This window comes from Podarcis muralis, chromosome 8 (genome assembly GCF_964188315.1).
Source record: "Podarcis muralis chromosome 8, rPodMur119.hap1.1, whole genome shotgun sequence".
NCBI classification, from domain to species: Eukaryota; Metazoa; Chordata; class Lepidosauria; order Squamata; family Lacertidae; genus Podarcis; species Podarcis muralis.
In genome coordinates this window covers 47,889,561-47,910,425 of record NC_135662.1, presented here as the reverse complement: position 1 = coordinate 47,910,425, position 20,865 = coordinate 47,889,561, and the positions used below count along the sequence as shown (strand labels likewise).

Sequence of the window (20,865 nt, the reverse complement as noted above, 5' to 3'; positions counted from 1 at the left end):
GTAACAGAAATCACCTGCCATTAAGGTTACTCATTTTAAGGGATGCATGGGGGAAGCATCCTTGAATGGCAAATCTGTTGGACTTTGGAACTATGTGGAGAGGGAAGGCAAGTGCAATGGATGCTTTGGAAGGTGAGAACTTGAAGCAGTTTATAGAAATCTGTAATTAAAACAGGAGTTGTCTTGCATGTTTGCATAAATGCAGCTCCTCCACAGGAGTGATGGTTGGTTGAGCTGGGCATTCCTGCTTTGCTCCTCATTTGTATAAAGGCTCATGATCTTTTGTGTGGCTGGGTCCAGGTTCCAAACCACACCACCAGGACTGTGGAAACTCCTTGGGGCTTTTATTTGGTGCAGTCGCCTGCCATCGTTTCCTGTCAGCATATTGAAGCTCCTTCTAACCATTTTACAGAATCCACATGAAAAGAAGGGAGTACATGGGCTTCATCACAGCCAAACTATGGGTGGCTCTTGGGTTCCTGCTTTAGGACTTTGCCTTTCCCCTCCCAAATGCAGATTGATTTTTTTCACCCACTTCCTGGCTTGTGGTAACTATAATTTGCCATGATATGCAAACTGAGCAATCCTTGGTTCCTGCTAAAAACAATACCTCAAAAAACTAAACAGTGTGTTCTGATTCTTGTTGGGCAGAATGCTGTGGTTACCGCTGATCATTTTTTTTGCCTGAGTTTGAAAGTCACAGGAAACTGGTGTAAATGAGAGATAGCATGGTGCAGTGGTTAGAACCAGGAAGACTTAGGTTCAAATCCCCAAACTTTCAGCCAGTCACTATCTTTCCACTTAACCTACCTCACAGTGATCTTATGATTACATGACAAGGGGATGATAATCTATTACTACTGCTACTCTTAGAAAGTAGACAAGGGAACACGTGCAACCAGAGCACATTCCCCATGATTAAACTCTGATTTGGATGTTTTTCCATGCATGTATATTTGTTCTCTGTGAAAATGTGCTTTAAAATAGCATCAGATATTACATTCATTTAGTTCTCAAGTATTCATGTTTTAACAACTGTATATGACAAAAAATATATATTTTATTTTGCAGATTCCTGGTAGGTATCATTTGTAACCAGCAGAGGGGGATGCAGGACTATTTTAGAAATGTTATAATATCAGCAGAGCAATCCTTATAATTATGGCTTGATTTCTTGAGCCATTTTCCCTGAAAGTGTTTATCCAGTAAATCAGTGACAGCAGTTTGGAAGATTGGAACGTATATATTCTGTTTTTGCACTTGATGATTTTACCATAATAATTATGTCAGAATATGCCCGCAATTTGCAATTTGGCTTATCAGGCTGGTTAACGTGGTAGGCAAATTGTGTCAGTTAATTGAAGTTAAACAAGCAAATTTCCCCCTGTATTGGTCTGTAAGATCACTTAGATGACCCGGAGAAATTCAACTTGTGATATCACACCCTGCAGAATACAATAGGATGGTGACCCACAACACAAAAAAACAGTACTATTAACACCATATGAAAACATAAAACAGGAATTCAAACACATCAAACATGGGCTGATCCCATAGATCAGTGAAAGCCAGGGCAAAATTATAAATCTGTAAAAGATGCCTGAAGCAACGGAAGCTTACTGCTTTATATGTGGTAGAGAGGAGAGCATTCCACAGTACAGAGGCAACAGCTGAAAATGCCCAGTTTTTGTAATGTGCATTGCTTAGAGGTGTTTTTTAAATAAATAAATGATTTATAAATGCTTTTAAATAAAAATGATTAGCTCAAGGTTCTGTGGGTAGAGTTTGCCTTCTTGACAAGAAAGCGACTCCTTTGCTGGAGGCTGGAACCATTGAAATGTTTTGTTTGTTTCTGTAGCCCACAGGATGAAGACACTTCATTTCACTTTGATGGGAGTGGATATTCAGTGGTGGAGAAGTCACTTCGCTCCACTGTGACCCAAATCATAGTATTTTTCAGCACCTTCACGCCAAATGGGCTCTTAGTGTACCTGACTTCTAATGGCACAGTAAGAAAACTCACCCAGTGTTTAAAAGCTCTATTTAGACCAGTAGTTTCCAAAGATTCTGTGGAAATGACTAGTGATTGTATATACTTTTCAACAAAAAGTGGCACTGACTATTTATATAGTCCAATGATTTTCTGCTGAATGTTGAAAACCATTGTTTAAAGGCATATAGAATCTTTATTTTCCCCTGACATGCATACATAAAATCTTGGGCAGTATCCAACTAACTTGTTCTTGCACAATGGAACTGTCACCCTCCTCCCTTTGCACAAACCCCTAAATCTTTTCTGGGTTTCTTCCAACCCTCTAGAGCAGATTTGGGCAGGGCGCATGGAACATGCTTGGAGATGAAGGGGGAAGTTCCATTGAGCAGGGTCAGGTTGGTTGGATACTACCATTGGTGTTTTATATTGTATGTTGCCTTGAGCTTATTGAGAGGAGAGGGGGTTACCAAAGAGATTTTATTTATTTTCTGACTTTTGTTTCATCCTTGCAGAGGGATTTCTTGTCTCTGGAGCTTGTGGATGGCAAAGTTAAGCTAACTGTTGATCTTGGTTCAGGTCCTCTTACCCTTGAAACAGAAAGCCGCTACAATAATGGGACATGGTATAAAATTTCATTCACCCGAAACAAAAAAGAAGGTAAAATGTTACATATGGGCTGAAAAAAGCAGATGCTTACTCTTTCTATAATTATTAGCAGATAGCCAAATGGAGGGAAATCCAAGCAAAGTAAACTATTCCTGTCTCCATGATTTTGATGAAATAATGGTCTCAGTTGATTTAACTTGCGTTGTTTTAATAAAGGCCACAGCTTCATGCAAATGTCCAGGCATGTTTTTAGCTAAATCCAAATAGACTTCACCATAACTTCTTTCTTATGTTTTTTTGTATCCAACTTCTAAGAGAAGTTACTTGATCTATTGGAACTGTGTATCAGCAACAGTGACAAAAGCTGTATTCTGTGAATTAATTTTCAATATAGTGCAGAAGCTTAAACATTTCTTGGCTTTTGAGAATTGTTTTATGAGGACAATGCACTTTGTTGTACATTAGGGTGAATAACGTAAATCAATAAATGGGCTCGTGCTGGGACAGGAAACGTTCCAAGTGACAGTCAAGAAGCATATGTGTGTGTGTGAACAAGATGATGACCCCTAGTTGGGTGGAGCATCCATTCTGCATGCAGGAGGACCCAGGTTTAATCCCCAGCACCCCCAGGTTGGGTGGAGATCAGTGGCACCGACTGCTGTGGGTTGAGCCCTTTTAGGGGGCACCAATATTTTTTGGGGGTGGGACTGTCCCCATGTCCAAAAAGCGCAGAGGCAAAGCATGGAGCTGAGCACAGCACAGCTCCAGTGGCCAGCTCCTCCTCCTCCTGCCACAAGAAGTAGCCTCCCACTGGTGGTGGCACCAGGGGGAAAGAGCTCTCTCTCTCCCACTTGCCATTAAAGCTGCATGGCCACCACATTCAGCTCCTTCCCTGGCTCCTCCCAATGTCCTGATGTCATGCATGAGATGTTGGCCACCACCAATCATCCTCCTAAGCTGGGGCCTCTGGCTGGGTTAGACTCCTGGAGAGCCACTCCCAACTAGGGGATAATATTTGACTAGAGGAACCAAATTACAATGGGTCTTCCAGTGTTCTTATGAGAGCATTGGCTGCTACCATGTGATGACATGTTGTAACATTCCGAGATTACTTCAGGAAGTAGGATGCTGGTCTAGATGGAGGTTCGTTCTCATGCTATAGGATTCTACTTTTTATGCTGTTTTGTTATTCTGTTCACATTGATCTGACTTATCAGTGAAGGTCACTTTCTGTATAATGCTACCACTTCTTTTTTATTACTCCTTGGTGGGAGATTGTTTTGACTGGTTGGTTCTGTTCTCGCTGATGTCAGCGCCTGACAGTTGACAATTCATGTATAAGCTCAAGTACTTACACATTCAAAAGACCTGTTTAGGTTTGTTTACTTTAATTGAATTCTCCATGGGCCTTTGATCTTTTGGATTAATGCTACAATGTCCTTACATCAATTTAACCATGCGACAAATCAGGATGTAAATTCCAGACAGTGAGATTATTCAGCATGGAATCTATATAGTTGTTTTCTGTGGAGGTCTCTACTCAACTGCGTAACAGTGGAGGCAAGGCAAGGATTTAAACTGAGATTAGCCCTTTAAGATTCACAACCGTATAACCAAGTATTGGAACTTGGTTAGTGGAAGGAAGAAATCATACAGTGTCAGAAGTACTTTACCCAGTCACTATCCAACTGGAGTGACTGGAAACCATTGCTCACAAAGAGCTTGACTTGTGAAACATGGAAATAAATAAGGAATGGCATCCAGGGTCAAGTGAATGGACATCTGCTTGTGCAAGAGCTCCTCCCCATCCTCTTAACTCCCTTTCAGCTCCCATCTCCTGCCCCTGCTTCCCTCATCTGCTCTGGAGAGTTCGTCAGTCCTCCAGAATAATTTGGGGTTGGGAATTATGGAGAAAGCAGGATCCATTCTGTCAGCTGTGTTCATTCTGCAGGCAGACATACATTGTTGGATTTCACCCCAAAGAGGTTTTGGTTCATGAACCTATGAGAAATTTACTGCATATGTGTTTGTTGAATCAGGAAGACTGGAAAAACTTGGAAATTGACAGTGCTATTACCTGTTATGGAAATAGTGTCCAAAATAGCATATAAGCCATATGTTTCATATTTTTCCTTAATGAGGAAGGGGCCTTCATAGAAGAATTAGATTAGCTCAGTAAAATATCTAGACTCATATTAGTAAAGCAGTTTGTCACAATGATATCCTGTTACTATTATGTTTTGCTGTAATGTTTGAGTCGTAACAAATGTAGCATAGCAAAATCTCAGATATTTCTGTTTGCTAATCTCTGATTTCATTACCCTTTCAGGGATTTTGGCAGTCATGGATGCTTATAACCTGAGTTCTAAAGAAACCAAGCAAGGAATATCCCCTGGTACAGCCTCTGACCTGAATCGTTCCGATAAGGATCCTATTTACATTGGCGGGTTACCGCGGTCAAGGGCAGTAAGGTAGGCTTAAATAAAAAGAGTTACACACTTAGATCTTCCTATATTTGAACTTTCAAATATAGTATTTAAATGCAGGGTCCCAGGTTCCTTTGAACTCCTAATTTGCTTTGAACTTCAGGCTTCATAACACTCCTTACTTGTTTTTATATAGTGTTTTATTTTGTGTTTTTTGCTTTTGTTTGTCTTAGTAAACTAACTAAGCAAGCAAACTAAGAAAACAAACATGAATGCATCACCATCTATATAAATACACTCATTCCCCCCCTTCTTTTCTGCCTAGCATATTGCAAACTGAATACCAAACTGAAAATTGCCCTGACATTGCTTAAGAATTTTCTGAGAATCTGGGAAGAGATGCAGGGAGAGAGGGAAGAAAAAGTTTCTCGCTGTGTCAGGTTTAATTTATGGACAGAATTCAAAACGATTGTGAATGTATCCAGTAACCGTTTCCCTCTACTAGTTTTCATTGTGTGCTTGCTTATTCTGTAATTTGGATTTATGCAGCCATTCCTTTTGAGCTAAATATCATAGACCAATGTTTCTCTCCCCACTCCAATAATATTTTCTCTTTTTAGGAAAGGGCTTAACAGCAGAAAATATGTGGGATGTATTAAGAACTTGGAAATATCCCGTTCCACTTTTGATTTGCTTAAAAACTCATACGGTGTGAGGAAAGGCTGCATTCTGGAGGTAGGACACACAGGCAGTTCTTAGTAAATTTAAACTGATTGCTACTTGTTGCTGGAAAAACCAATCAACAGTGTCCGCTGATACTATAATGGATGCTATAATGTTGATAAATTGTCAGATAATCAACTCCTGCATTGTTATGTCTCTGACAGATAGAAGATCTAATTCACTCATTTTATTTCTCTTCTTTTGCAAAATAGCCTATACACAGTGCTAGTATCTTGAGCAATGGCTATATTGAGTTGCTGCCCAAACCCCTGTCAGCAGAATCAGAACTTATGGCCACTTTTGCAACAAAGAATGCCAGCGGCATCATCCTCGTTGGGCTAAGTAAAGGCGCAGAAAAGCGAAGGCGCAGGCAAGCCCAGCTGGTAAGCACCTGACCATCTTTTCAACTCTTGTGGTCTCAAGTGTCTTCTTAGTCGTTCCCTAGTGGTGTCATCCAAAGTCAAGCAGGGATCCTCACACTGTTGAGCACAACTCAGATTGGAATGGGGTGAGCAGAATTGGGATTGGGCAGCACAGTTTACAAGGAGTATGCAAGAGAGTAATAGCTGAACTTGATCTTCTCCATCTTTCTCAGCCCTTTTTCTCCATCATGTTGGTCAATGGCCATTTGGCAGTGCATGTCAATGCCGGGGACAGAGCAAGTACAAGAAAGGTCCTCGTTCAGCCTGCTAATGGAACTTACAGCGATGGACGAGAACATTCGGTCATCCTGACTCGGAATAAGAGGTAGAAGCTGAATCACTTGTTTAATTAAGGCCTGTTGTCAAGTTTACCATGTTCCCTAAAGAACTGGCTTAGTTTAGTTTATTTCAGTAGAATAACCACAGTTGTGTTTTTCTGCTGTTAATGGAGAAGTTGTGATTTATATGGTAATTGCATACACTACAGAGCCTCTGATTAAGTTGTGCATGGATGCTCTCTTGAAATTGCTAGACATTTTGGCCACCAGGGAGAATCATGCCAAGTACTGATACAAGAAGTACACACACAATTAGCTATTTTATTTATTAGATGGAGAAACATATAAATCCAATGTTTTATGCGACACCTACAACTTAATTAGTGCTAGAAATTAATTGGAATGCTACTGAACACGCCTGGTCTGCCACACAATCAGGACTGCAAGATCATTTGGAGAACCACCATTATTTCTGGTTCATTTACTGTTGATTCTTCACTATTATTGTTCTTAAATCAGACATTTTTTAAATTGGATAATAGTTCACTTTGTGGTGTTTTCTTCTTCTTTCCAGGATTATAACTGTCCAGGTGGATGAAAGTAGCCCTGCAGAAATTAGGCTTGGCCCATTGGCAGAAACTAGGCCAATGAATATATCCAACTTCTTCATTGGTGGGATTCCTGCAGGAGAAGGCATTTTAGGACTAAAGATGGCAGGCTCTTTCTATGGCTGTATAACCAACTTGATATTTAATATGGAGTAAGTTTATTATTTAATTAAAATATTCATGTACAGCCTTTATTGTCAGAGCCAAAGCTCCCTCAAGGTGGCTTCTATGAAAGTGATAATGTACACAACACATTTATAAATTAACGCTAAGAAACCAGAAATAATAAAACACACAAGAAGCCCCAAACATAACATGGGCAAATCCATAGCTATAGTTCTTTGACAATGATATCAGATTGATTAGATTGCTGTCCTTGTTTCCATTGCTTTAGCCTTAAACCTTAAATTCTTCCTAAGGCCTTTTTTTTGACCAGATGATGATACAACAGATTATGTTGCCCCTCTGTAGCTGCTTGCAAGTATTCTCTGGGTACAACGGTTGCTTGCTGGTGGAGATGTGCGTCACTTGGCATTCACGTCACAGGAAAACATGCAGGTGTCAAGTCTTGCCTTGCTTTGTTTAAAGTTGCAACGAAGTCCAGAATCACAGCTGACTGTTATGGAGGATGGGTCCTGGGTGGAACAGAGAACAGGCAAAACCTGTAGATGTTGCACCCAAAACACATAATTGTGGAGATGCCTGACTAGTATAAATAAACATGGAGGCTCTTTTGAATTTCACATAGGGAGTTTTTGTAAGCACTGCTTGTAAAATGTCTCCAGCTTTCATAGTATGCACAGTGGACCTGTTAACAGTGGTCCTGTTTCTTGTGTGTTTCATTGAAATAAATAAATTGTTCTTTCTTTAAAACCCAGACTTCTGGATTTCACCACTGCAGTGAGGTATGAAGGTGTTGATATGGATAGTTGCTTCCTTTGGGAGAGCCCTAGGCCTACCATCCAGCCAGAAGACATTGAGATCCTTCCTGAGATGCAGATGATGCCAATTTCCTACAGGCCTCTTGCAGAAATTAAGAAAGTATGTGGACAAAATCTAATCAGCCTTTTCCTCCATGGCAAGACCTGGAAATATGGGAGGTGTTAAGACAGACAAAGCGGGGGGGGGGGAGGGGGGGGAGAAGCAGGGTGCCAGAATGACCTGCAAAGGGCTTGCCACTTCTGAATCCAGTTCCCCAGCCCTCATCTAAACCTACAGCTCTTGTCTGCAAAGATGAATGTTGTGTCATTTCTGTCTGGGTTCTGATAATGTTAGTTTTGCTTGAATTTTATACTTGTGATTTATATATTGTGAGGCATCACATTCAGGTGAAAAACTAAGCAAAGCAATGCTTGGATGCAAGGGGTGGGATTTTAACTAATGTTTTCTTTAATAGAAACCTTGTGCAGAGGATGAAATACTGAAGTATGTTTCTGGCGCTCATCAGTTTGGCCTTGCAAGGAACAGTCACTTGATGCTTCTTTTCAATCAGTCCACTGTAAGAAAAAAGTAGGTATAGTTTGCTATGATTAATTGTAATTTTAAAAAAAATTAAATGGAGCTTTTAAACATGTGAAATGCTGCACAACATGTGAGATAGGCCATCATCCCGGTTTCACAGGGCACTATTGAATAAAAGTTTAGAAAGGTTTAATCCCACTGATTTGTAGGAGAGTTAAGCATGTATGTATATCTCTTTGAGATAAGCTAAAGCAGTTAGTTTTAAAGGGTGTGGGTGTGTTAAAGTCTATGCACCAGAGACATTGGAAGGCAGTCCTTCTCCACAGGAAAGCTCCTCCCTCAATGGAGACAGGCAGGATCCAGAATCTTCCGTCTTCCTCAGTGGAAGATTGGTTGGTTCAACTGCAGCTCCTGAGAACATGGCCACTTATCTTCATGTTCACTAACTCTTGTCTTGTTTCCACCTTCCTCTTCTTTACCTCACTTCCCTTCCTTACTGGTTCTCACACCACCTGCCTTCACCTTCCTTCGCTACCTGTGGAGCTCTAGCCACAAGCAGAGAATAGGTGTGATGACGTTTCATTTTCTTTATCATAGGCATACCAAACTTGCACCAATCTCTTCCTCTGGAGAGCTTAGAAAAGTTTCTATTGGGGATTCCATTGGCTTCCAAGCTCTGATCAATTTCATGTTTCCTCCCCTAGGCTTTCTGTGCAGTTGAACCTCAGGACTTTTGCTTCTAGTGGCCTGATATATTACATGACTCACCAAAAGCAGGTCGATTACGCAGCCCTTCAGCTACAAGGGGGAAAGCTTTATTTTTCATTTGATCTTGGAAAGGGTCGGGCAGTAGCCTTTCATGGAGCAATCGTCAGTGATGGGAAATGGCATACGGTAGGTGGGCCAAATGCCTGCATCCAGCCTTGTCTTAGGTCTGGGTCTCCTGCCTTTCTCACATACTTTCTTATGTTGGAAAAATAATTCCCGATTAAGTATTCTCTTCTTGCACTATTTCAGAGCTTTTCATTATCTGCATGTTGGTATTTTAAAAATAAAAATAAATTCTCATTAAATGCATGGTAGCTTTTGCATTTCTTTACTAACACACTGTGCATTAAGTTATCCAAAGGCAATAATTGTCTGCAAAAATGTAGTAAATAAAGATTGCATTGGAAGAAGCAGAAAACTTAAAATAGTCATGCTCGTCCCACACAATATATGGAACCCTATTCTTAATTGGATGTTTCCTAGTCTTAACTATTGGTGTCATCTTACAAATATTGTATCTTATCTTATAGGTGAAGACAGAGTATACTAAAAGGAAAGGTGTTGTCATAGTTGATGGGCAGGAATCTGCGGCTGTAAATGTTCCGGGAGATGGAAACACATTGGATGTGGATGGGAAGCTGTACCTAGGGGGGCTACCCTTGGCTTATGCAGCCAAGAAAATGGGAAATGTAAGCTTTTTCTCTTTAATTGTCCTTTATGTCTATTGTCTGCCAGGCAAATCAGGCTGCATAACAGCACTCTGAAAGAAAACAACAATTTGCAGTGCATTGAAACACAAAATCCGTGCGGGAATCGTTGCACACCACTGACTTGTCAATATCAGATGTTGATCTCAGCAGCATGGAAGTTTTGGTGCTTTTATACCATTGTTCATCCCTCTCGCCTCTTAGGTCTGAATGTGTTTAAAGTATGCAAGTCCTTTGAATCTTTATTTTATTTAGAAAGATAATAGCAAGAGCAGTGATTTCTACCTAATTTTTGCAAAGTGTATTAGTGTCTGAAAGAAGCAGCTTCAGCTTTCACTGTGTCTGCAATAAGTAGGAGCTTGTTCTTAGCCATAACAAAAGCAGTATGACATTTCTGAACAGTGAAAAATGTATCCTGTAACCAGGTGGGGGCTCCAAACATTATTTCTTAAATTAAATAAACTTCTGGTGGTCTGATTTTTATCCCAGCAGTGGTGCTGGCAAGAAGGGAGAATTAACTCTTTCCTACATCCTGTTTTCTGAATTCCCCTCTCCCTCTATTTCAGTAGCCATCAAGGAGAAAAATGTAGGTATTTGTATTTTGTCTGTGTTTTTCCTGCTGTGGAGCTAATAACAGGATTCAGTTTAATTTAGAAATTCACATTTCAGCCCTAGAAGTAGGATTATTGATCTGTTTTTATTTATTACATTTTTTATTCTGCCTTTTGCTCAAGCTCAGATATCTGTTTTTCCTCCCCATTTTATTCTCACAACAATCTTGTGAAGTAGGCTAGGCTTAGAGAGTGTGACAGGCCCAAGATTACCCAGCAACCTTCATTGCTTAGTAGAAACATGAACCCTGGACTCCTCAATGCTGATCTGGCTCACTAACTACCCTGGGACTTCGGTTTGTTTACAGTCTGGACACACTTTATGTGCATTTATGCTGTTTCTTTTCTTTTTATGTGCTCACAGCTGTGTTACTAACCCTGATCTTCAGTGATTTACAGTTCTGAAGCAGTAAGGTTTTGTGGTGTGTATGTGTGTGAGATGTATGTACTGCATTAATCATGACACTGAATTGTTTGCAGATTACTCACAGTATCCCTGCATGCATTGGTGGAGTAACCATTAATAGCAAACAAATGGACAAAGAGAGCCCAGTCTCAAAATTTGCTGTGAATAAATGTTACGATGCAGCCCAGGAAGGAACGTTTTTTGATGGAAGTGGTTTTGCTGCCCTTGGTAAGCAACAGATTGTTTTGCAAACCTTTTTCCCCAAGCAAAAATGAAATAATACAATAATATTCCATTATTCTACACTTCCACTCCTGTATTGATCCTCTGCTCCAGTTTTGCTGATTCCCTACTGATAATATGTAAACAGCTATTGCTTAATTCTGAAACATAATTGCTTAATTGATCACATTTCAAGTAACTGTTTATTGGTCAGAAAGAAAAATAATAATTGTATTACCAACCATGGAGCAAGTAAAAGCTTTATGATATAGCAAAATTTAGAGGAAGCTTTAATTTGTACTTTCTCCTACAAAACCAAGCCCTTAGCCATTATTTTACATTGGAAGTGTGCCAGGAGGTAACCCATCCTGTCTCGACAGCTGTTTCTGAGCCACTTTTTAAAGGCATTGAGCTATTATAAAATGGATTCTTATCTGGTGTACCTGAAATGTTTTGGGCTACAACTTTCATCAGCCCCAGCCAGCAATAGGGGAAATGACTTTTTTTAAGATAGGTTTCACACCATTCGATCAAAGCCCTATTTAACAAACAACCAAAGACTATAAAATGCAACAGCATCATGCACGTATATGTTCTGAGAAGTACCGGTAACTTGTATTGCGACTACCCCAGAACTTTTCAGCAGCGCGTATCTTCCACAGTCCAAATGTGTACCTACTTTTACCCACATAATCAACATTACATCTTTGGGTATGGTGCAAATTTTGGGTTGCGTCTAATGCAACGCTGTATGAACATGACATCAGAGGAAGGATTACTAACTCCCAACTTTGTTATTTCTCTCTCTTTTTAAATAGTTAAGGAAGGCTACAAAGTCCGATCTGATGTTAATGTTACATTTGAGTTCCGCACCACAGCTCTCAATGGAGTTCTTCTGGGAATTAGTAGCGCTAAAGTAGATGCCATTGGATTGGAAATAGTTAATGGCAAGGTGAGTTATAAGGTCGTGTGAAAATGTGCTTGTGAATCAATCTTGACAAATCTGGCAGGGGTCTGTTAATAACAATCAAGGAGAATGCATATTTAATGTGTAATGCTGGAAGAAGAAGCTGGGTCAGTTATTAATATGTGACAGAAAAATGTTGAATGCAGAATTTGTTGTGAATGTAGGTTTGTTCACTAGTTAGCTAGTATGTTTTAGCTATCTCCGTGAATCATACTTCCGTGTTCTCCTACACCAGTGTTTCCTCCCCATTCGCCTCATTCTGTTTTTTTTTTATAATAAATTTTTATTAGTTTTCCATAAATAAAGAATAAACAAAACAAAAACATAGACATAAACAAACAAAAACATGACTTCCCCATACCACCCCTTTTCTGCATTCTTGTTTCAAGATTTTTCAGCAACCCTCTGATCATAACTTAAATATATTTCATGTATTTAACTTCAGTTAGTTATTAATACAACTGTAGTTCTTTATCTCTTATAACTCTGAGCCCCTAGTTTTCCAAATTAAAACAGTTTTTAAGATAAACTTTAAATTTGTTCCAATCTTCATCCACCGCCTCTTTCCCCCGGTCTCGAATTCTGCCAGTCATCTCTGCCAGTCCCATATAGTCGATCACCTTCGTCTGCCATTCTTCCAACGTGGGTAAATCTTGCGTCTTCCAATACTTTGCTAAAAGAATTCTTGCTGCTGTGGTGGCGTACATAAAAAATGTCCTATCCTTCTTTGGCACCATTTGGCCCACCATACCCAAGAGAAAGGCCTCTGGTTTTTTAACAAACGTTCTCTTCAGAACTTTTTTTATTTCATTATAGATCATTTCCCAGAAAGCTTTAATCTTCGGGCAGGTCCACCAAAGGTGATAGAAGGTTCCCTCCGTTTCACTGCACTTCCAACACTTGTTATTGGGCAAATGATAGATCTTTGCTAACTTAGCAGGAGTCATGTACCACCTGTAGATCATTTTCATAATGTTTTCTTTTAAGGCATTGCATGCCGTAAATTTAACACCAGTGGTCCATAACTGCTCCCAGTCTGCAAATTCAATGTCATGCCCAATGTCCTGTGCCCATTTAATCATATTAGATTTCACCATTTCATCTTGAGTATTCCATTTCAACAGCAAGTTGTACATTCTTGACAAATTTTTAGTATTGGGTTCTAACAGTTCTGTTTCTAATTTTGACTTCTCCACCTGGAAGCCTTTCTTTCTGTCCTGTTTAAATACTTCATTTATCTGTCGATAATGTAACCAATCTCTCACCTTAAATTTCAGTTTCTCAAAACTCTGCAATTTTACATTTTCACCATCTTGTTCTATAATTTCACAATATTTAGGCCAATTAGAACCCATATTCAATTTTTTCACCTCTTTTGCTTCCATTGGTGACAACCACCTGGGGGTTTTACTTTCAAACAGGTCTTTATACTTAATCCAAACATTATACAGAGCTTTCCTTACCATATGGTTCTTAAAACCTTTATGCAATTTTACCTTGTCATACCATATATATGCATGCCAACCAAATCTGTTGTCAAATCCTTCAAGGTCCAAAATGTCTGTATTCTCGAGGAGCAGCCAATCTTTCAACCAGCAAAACGCTGCTGATTCATAGTAGAGTCTTAAGTCCGGCAGGGCAAAACCCCCTCTATCTTTCGCATCTGTTAATGTCTTAAATTTTATTCTTGGCTTTTTGCCCTGCCAAACAAATTTCGATATGTCTTTCTGCCACCTCTTGAAACAGTCCATCTTGTCTATTATTTGTAATGTCTGAAACAGAAATAACATTCTAGGCAATACATTCATTTTGATAACAGCAATTCTGCCTAACAAGGAAAGTTTCAGCCTTGACCATATGTCTAAATCTTTCTTAACTTCTGTCCAACATTTATCATAATTGTCTTTAAAAAGATTCACATTTTTCGATGTCAAATTCACCCCCAGGTACTTCACTTTTTTTGCTATCTCCAAACCTGTTTCATTCTGGAATGTCTCTTTTTCTTCATTTGTTAGGTTTTTTTCCAATACTTTAGTTTTTTGTTTGTTCAGCTTAAATCCTGCAACTTGACCAAATATCTCGATCAGTTCTAAAACTCTTTTTGTACTAGTGATTGGCTGTTGCAAAGTCAAAACTAGGTCATCTGCAAATGCCCTTAATTTATACTCTTTCACTCCGACCTGAATTCCTTTAACCAACTGGTCCTTTCTAATCATATTTAACAAAACCTCCAGAACTAGTATGAAAAGTAGGGGGGAAATAGGACATCCCTGTCGTGTTCCTTTCTCTATGGCTATCTCTTCCGTTACCACATTGTTCACAATTAGCTTTGCCTTCTGCTCAGAGTAAATTGCACCTATACCATTTTCAAAACCTTGGCCTACCCCCATCCCTTGGAGATTCTTTTTCATAAAACTCCAACAAATATTGTCAAAGGCTTTCTCCGCGTCCACAAAAATCAAAACCGCTTTTCTGTTAATGTTCATTTCCAACAGTTCCACAATGTCTATTATGTTCCTCACATTGTCAGACATGTGTCTACCCGGGAGAAAGCCAGATTGATCCTTATGAATCTCACCTGTCAATACTTTCTTCAGTCTTTTTGCTAAAATGTCTGCAAAAATTTTGTAATCCACATTTAATAATGATATCGGGCGGTAGTTCTTAACCTGGTTCTTTTCAGTCTCGGTCTTTGGTATAAGTGAGATAAAAGCCTCTTTCCACGTTTCAGGTGCCTTTTTCCCCTCCAATATTTCATTGCAAACTTCTTTTAGTGGTTGCACTAAACCTTCTCTCAAAGCTTTATAATATCTAGCCGTCAGTCCGTCTGGTCCTGGAGACTTTCCCAGTTGTGCCTTTTGTATGGCCTCCTCTATTTCCTGTTCTGTTATTTTCTCATTCAAAATCAACTTGCCCTGTTCTGGAATTTTCGGTAGTCCATAATTTTTAAGAAATTCTTCTATTTCTTGTTCATTTACTGGCCCTTGTGTGTATAATTTCCTAAAAAAACTTTGGAAACAGTTGCTTATCTCATTTGGCTTATGAACATTCTTTCCCTCTATCTCCAAACAAGTAACTGTGTTCAATTTTTGTCTCTTTTTCAATTGCCATGCAAGGAGCTTCCCACACTTGTCTGCAGACTCAAAAGTCCTTTGTCTCATTTGTTTAATTTTCCATTCTATCTCTTGATTTGTCAGTTCCATATATTGCGTCTGATAATATTTTATTTCTCTCAAAATTTCTTGAGACTTTGGTTTTGACCTCAGTTTCTTTTCTCCTTCCTTCATTTTTTCTAAAATTCTTTCTTTCCTTTCATTTTGCTTTTTCCTCTTGATTGAATTCTGTTGTATCAGGAAGCCTCTCATCACGGCTTTACTTGCGTCCCAAATTGTTCTTTTTTCCACATCTGTTCTCAAATTTATCTCGAAATAATCTTTCAATGTCTTTAGGGCCTTTATACAAAATTGTTCATCTCTAAATAGGGAGTCATTCATTCTCCATCTAAAGGATCCAGTTGTTGTCATTTTCATTTCCATCTTTACAGCATTATGGTCGGAGCAGGTTTTTGGGCAGATTTCTACTTTTTTAATCTTTGTAGCCATCACACTAGATACCCAGATTTGGTCGATTCTCGTCCATGTCATTTTAGATTCCGAGAAAAAAGTTCCCTCTCTCTCGAGAGGATTCTTTGTTCTCCAAATATCAATCAAGTCCATATTTTCCGTCATCTCGAAGAAAGTCTTTGGTAATCTTCCTTCTTTAGATATTGTCTGTCTTTGTGCCTTGTCCATGTTTGTAGAAACCACTCCATTCATGTCCCCCATCATTATTATTTTGCAGTCGAGATAATCTAGTAAGGTCTCATGCAACTTCTTAAAAAATTCTGCCTTCCCATCATTTGGTGCATATACTCCAATTATCAAATATTTTTCCCCCTGGATCTGTACTTCAATTGCCAGGTATCTTCCTTCTTCATCCTTAAATTTTAACTTTGGGTCCAATTTTTCCTTTGCATAAATCACTACTCCTCTCTTTTTTACTTTATCAGAAGATATAAATTCTTGTCCCAGTCTTTTGTTCACCAACAATTTCCTGTGTGCTCTAGTTATGTGAGTTTCCTGTAGACATATCAGATCCAGTTGTTCCCTTTTCAAAATGTGGAAAACCTGTCGTTTTTTTCTGGGATGGTTCAAACCGTTGCAATTCCAGCTTAGAAGCTGCAGAGACATTTTGTTTGTTAGATGTTTGATCCTCCGACTGCTCCAAGTTTTTCTTCCTCTTCAGTTGGCAGTTGTGGTAGTCCAAATGATAGATTTGCAATGTCTGTTAGCCCTCCTCCTTCTGGTGTTAATCCTTGCCCTTCTTTTGCCGGATCCACCGTACCTTTCTGTAGGTCCTCTAGGTTTCTCTCCAAAAAGTACTCTTTCTCCTGTACTGTTCTTATTCTTACTTTCTTCCCTTTATAGTTGAAGGACAACCCCTGTGGGAATTCCCACCTGAAGGGTATGAAGTTCTTCCTCAGCAAATTGGCAAGATCTCTATAAAAGGTCCTCACTTCCAAGATGTATTTAGGGATGTCTTTAAAGATTTGGACTTGAATGTTTCCAATCACCAAAGCTTTTTGATAATGAAGGTTCAGTATCTTGTCTCTTTCCTCTTTGGTTCTAAAGGTGATCAGACAATCCCTTGACTTCTTGCTTTGCTTTCTACCAAGTCTGAAAGCAGTTGTTATCCCCACTTCGTCTTCCTCCAGATCTTCTTGCCAATTTTCCAGAATTGCCTCTGTGAGAAATTCCGCCAGATTGTCCTCTTCTTTCTCTGGAACCTGTCTAAATTTCAGATTTCGTTCTTTCCGTTGTAATTCCAGTAAGGAGAGGGCCGCTTCATGCTCATTCACCTTTTTCTCAATCGGCACAAGTCTTTCCTGTGTCTCACCTGCGACAGATTTTGCACTCTCTGCAATTTTCCTTGTTTCTGAAGATTCCTGAATCAGTCTATTTATAGATTCTGTATTTGTTGCCACTGATGTGGTATTCAAATCCAATCTTGCTGTAAGTTCTGTCAATTTCTTTGAATTTTCTGCTGATTGCTTTGTTAAGGCCTCAAGGGATTGATTTATTTTAAGCAGTGCCTGTGTCATAGGTTCCATTGATGCTGCTGTCCCAGTGTCTGGTGCAGGCACTGTGTTGCCAGAGATTGAGCCTCTTTTCTTTTGTGTTTGTTTAACTTTAGATCTGGTTCTTATCTCCTCTGCCGTGCCACTCATATCCCAAGGCCGTTCTCACAGGAAAAACTTGCAGTGGAACCCATTCGCCTCATTCTGAGTATAATACTTATTCCACAACTGTCTATTTGCGGACTTTTAATTAAACAATGAGGAAGTTAAGGTCTCTAAAATAAGATGATGGAAAATGTGAAAGGTTTTTTTTTAAAAAAAACAAAACACCCGTTAGACATAAATTCCATGGCTATCGTTTTATAAATATATCCATAATAAACCTGAGAAGCCTAAAACTTAATTATTTAAGCTGTTTTGTCAGATAATACATTGCAAATGAAGGAAAGCATAAACCATCTTGAGAACCGTCAAAATACATCTAAACAGTTTCAATGAAGCCATCTTCAAAGTACTATTTTAGGTTCCTAGGAATTTTTTCCATTAAACGAAGCTTTTGTGGAATAACTTGAACCCTCTATTACCTCCCTCTGTTTTCTCTGTCCCTCTTTTCTCCTTTGCACTTTTCAGCTTATATTAAGTGGGACGAGGTGAGGCTTTTGAGTGTGAGCAAATTCATTAATGAATACGTTTCCACACAGAAGGTCAGAAAAGGGGACAATTGTTTCATGGTTTTACCTCCTAGAAAGTTTTGTTAGATCAGGAGAAAGATTAATTTTCCATCGTGGTAAGTACAGGGGATTAGATATGGGCTTTGATGATGCCCCCAACTCTGGGGCAGCCCTCCCACCTGATCTGCTCAGTGTGTGCAGTTGTCCTATTCAGCCCCTGCTTGCTGCTAGCTTGTGCTCATCCAGAACTGCCTTTTCCTTAGTCACTGGTGAGTCACGGCCACTTCGGCTCCTCTCCCCACCCATAAACACTCATATGAAGGATTATGATGTAGCAGGAGTAACACTAGCCTTGCCAAGGAAGCCTATTGCAATGCTTCACCCCACCCCACCCCCAGCATGAGCCTTCAGCTGGCATCTATCTAGATGCCAAGGAGGCCATGCATGGGAACTCCCCAGAGCCATAGGGAGCCATCTTGACAGATGACGATGATGATTACCATTTATGAATCGCCTCCTATGCAGCATATCAAAGTGATCTTGCAATATAATAAAAACAAATATAAAACAATTGCACACAGCAATTGGCTCTAACAGCAAGTACGTATATGAAAACAGTTTCAGACCAAATCTGGACGCTAGCTGGGATAAGAATCTCTGCTTAGAAGGCTTGTTGAAAGAGAAAAGTCTTCAATGCATGCCAAAAGGACAACAGAGGTAGCACGTATCTGATATTTAATGGGATGGATTTCTAAAGGGTAGGTGCTGTGACACTAAAGGCCTGATTCTGATATTGTGGTATGTGCAAGATGTCCTTTCCTGCAGAGAACAGGGATCAGATGGAGATAGAAGAGGTGAGGCAATGGTTTAGTTTCTAACATAATAATTCCCAGGAGAGATCGAAGGCACCCTGCATGCTAGAGTTCTCCTTCAAGGCAGAGTGTTGGTCCATCACAAGCCCTTAGCCTGGGTTAGAAAAGGCAATTGGGTAGTACTCTAAAAATAGGGATGGCTCCTGGGAGGCTAGTTTGGCCTCTTCCTGATAGGGAATAGTCTCGTGGGCATTACATACTGCTCAACTGTCAAAGCTACCGGCAGTGAGGTTTGAATGAATTACCAACCATTTGGTTAAAATGAAAACTTTCCCACATCATTATTGAGCAAATTGTTATATTTAAAAGAACAAATCTTTTTCTTGCCTCCTTCTATTATTGTTGCATGGCTGCTGCCGTGTAGGTTTTATTCAGTGTCAACAACGGAGCTGGTAGAATAACAGCTACCTATGAGCCCAAAGGCACAACTGGTCTGTGTGATGGACTGTGGCACAAACTCCAAGCAAACAAAAGCAAGCATCGTATTGCTTTGATAGTTGATGGAAACTTGGTTCAGACTGACAATCCACATCTGCACTCCACCTCTGCAGATACGAACAACCCTATTTATGTTGGAGGATATCCTGGTATGTTGCTTTCCTCATTTTCAAAATGCAGAATTATATTTTTTTTACTCATTATATTTTCATCCCACCCTTGGTTTGTGTTCTGGCTGACTGGTGGTGCAAATGCCATAAAGCAGCATGAAGTTGGTAAAGTTAGAGAATGTCCTGCTTGATACTTTATTTCCCCATCTCCTCAGAAGCTGGTTTAAGCCAGGTTGGGGCTTTGTATGAATTAGCAGCTACGTATAAGGGACGCGGTTGGCGCTGTGGGTTAAACCACTGAGCCTAGGGCTTGCCAATCAGAAGGTTGGCGGTTTGAATCCCCGCGATGGGGTGAGCTCCTGTTACTCGGTCCCTGCTCCTGCCAACCTAGCAGTTCGAAGCACGTCAAAGTGCAAGTAGATAAATAGGTACTGCTCTGGTGGGAAGGTAAACGGCCTTTCCGTGCACCGTTCTGGTTCGCCAGAAGCGGCTTAGTCATGCTGGCCACATGACCCGGAAGCTGTACGCTGGCTCCCTCAGCCAATAAACCGAGATGAGCACTGCAACCCCAGAGTCATCTGCGACTGGACCTAACGGTCAGGGGTCCCTTTACCTTTTTTTGTAAGCCCATTTAGAACCCATCGTGGGTATAGGCACTCCCTACAGTCCCCAAATTGCTGTCTGGTAACTAGTGCTGTGGCAGAAGGCCCGTTTCTCTCCCACCCTTTAGTCTGGAGTTTCCTTTGTGCATATAGACCCCTTGGGTCCTGCAATGAAAATCCTGTTGATGGTAAAGGGGTGAGGGGAACTACCGCAGGCTGTGGGTTTTTGTTTTTTGTTTTACTTGGTAGTGTACAATCGAGGACTTACTGGAAGCTGTCAAACCATTTCTAAGGTACAGTTTTAATCTCCTCCTAACAGCAAACAGGCTCACTGTGTTCTTTCATTTGTTTTCTAGCTGATGTAAAACAAAACTGCTTGACCAGTAAGAGCTCATTCCGAGGGTGTTTGAGAAACCTTATGCTGCTTAAAAGCCAACAGGCAGAAGCCTTTGACTTCAGTGAAGCCTTTGACCTGCATGGAGTTTTTCCACATTCCTGCCCTGGGGCTGAACAGTGAATGGTCCATCTTTAGATGTTTCATCTGTTTTTAATGGGGGAAAAATGTTTTTAATGATAATCCTGGTCTCAGCGATATCCATGTATTTTCCAACTCAGGACAACTGTTTTTAACCAGAACTTCTACGATACCACATTTAATTTTTAAAGTCTCTTTGTACAACAGATACCTCTACTAAAATGTTAACAACATTGAGTACTGGTTTTTCATTTTGGGTGGAATTTGTTTCTTTCTCTCCCCGCCTCCCACCCAAAGTGTTTACAGTGTATCTTCTGCTGATTTGTTTGACAGTATTTCATTTGGCGTATATTGATTTTTCTATAATAAAGCTATAAAATGGG

The 20,865-nt window shown here is 39.9% G+C and overlaps 1 protein-coding gene across 2 annotated transcripts in view; it reads left to right on the top strand.

The window, feature by feature from the left end:
* LAMA1 (laminin subunit alpha 1) overlaps positions 1–20,865 on the top strand; it is a 91,803-nt gene extending 70,938 nt beyond the window's left edge. For both annotated transcript variants that reach the window (XM_077933139.1, XM_077933141.1), the window contains 16 exons: positions 8–132; positions 1,859–2,009; positions 2,506–2,650; positions 4,929–5,070; positions 5,646–5,760; positions 5,961–6,131; positions 6,344–6,495; positions 7,023–7,208; positions 7,935–8,097; positions 8,453–8,565; positions 9,222–9,411; positions 9,816–9,974; positions 11,084–11,237; positions 12,050–12,183; positions 19,222–19,444; positions 20,364–20,865. In XM_077933139.1, the coding sequence (XP_077789265.1) occupies positions 8–132; positions 1,859–2,009; positions 2,506–2,650; positions 4,929–5,070; positions 5,646–5,760; positions 5,961–6,131; positions 6,344–6,495; positions 7,023–7,208; positions 7,935–8,097; positions 8,453–8,565; positions 9,222–9,411; positions 9,816–9,974; positions 11,084–11,237; positions 12,050–12,183; positions 19,222–19,444; positions 20,364–20,524 (2,484 nt within the window). In that variant the 3' untranslated portion in view covers positions 20,525–20,865. The remainder of the gene's footprint in view (positions 1–7; positions 133–1,858; positions 2,010–2,505; positions 2,651–4,928; positions 5,071–5,645; positions 5,761–5,960; positions 6,132–6,343; positions 6,496–7,022; positions 7,209–7,934; positions 8,098–8,452; positions 8,566–9,221; positions 9,412–9,815; positions 9,975–11,083; positions 11,238–12,049; positions 12,184–19,221; positions 19,445–20,363) is intronic.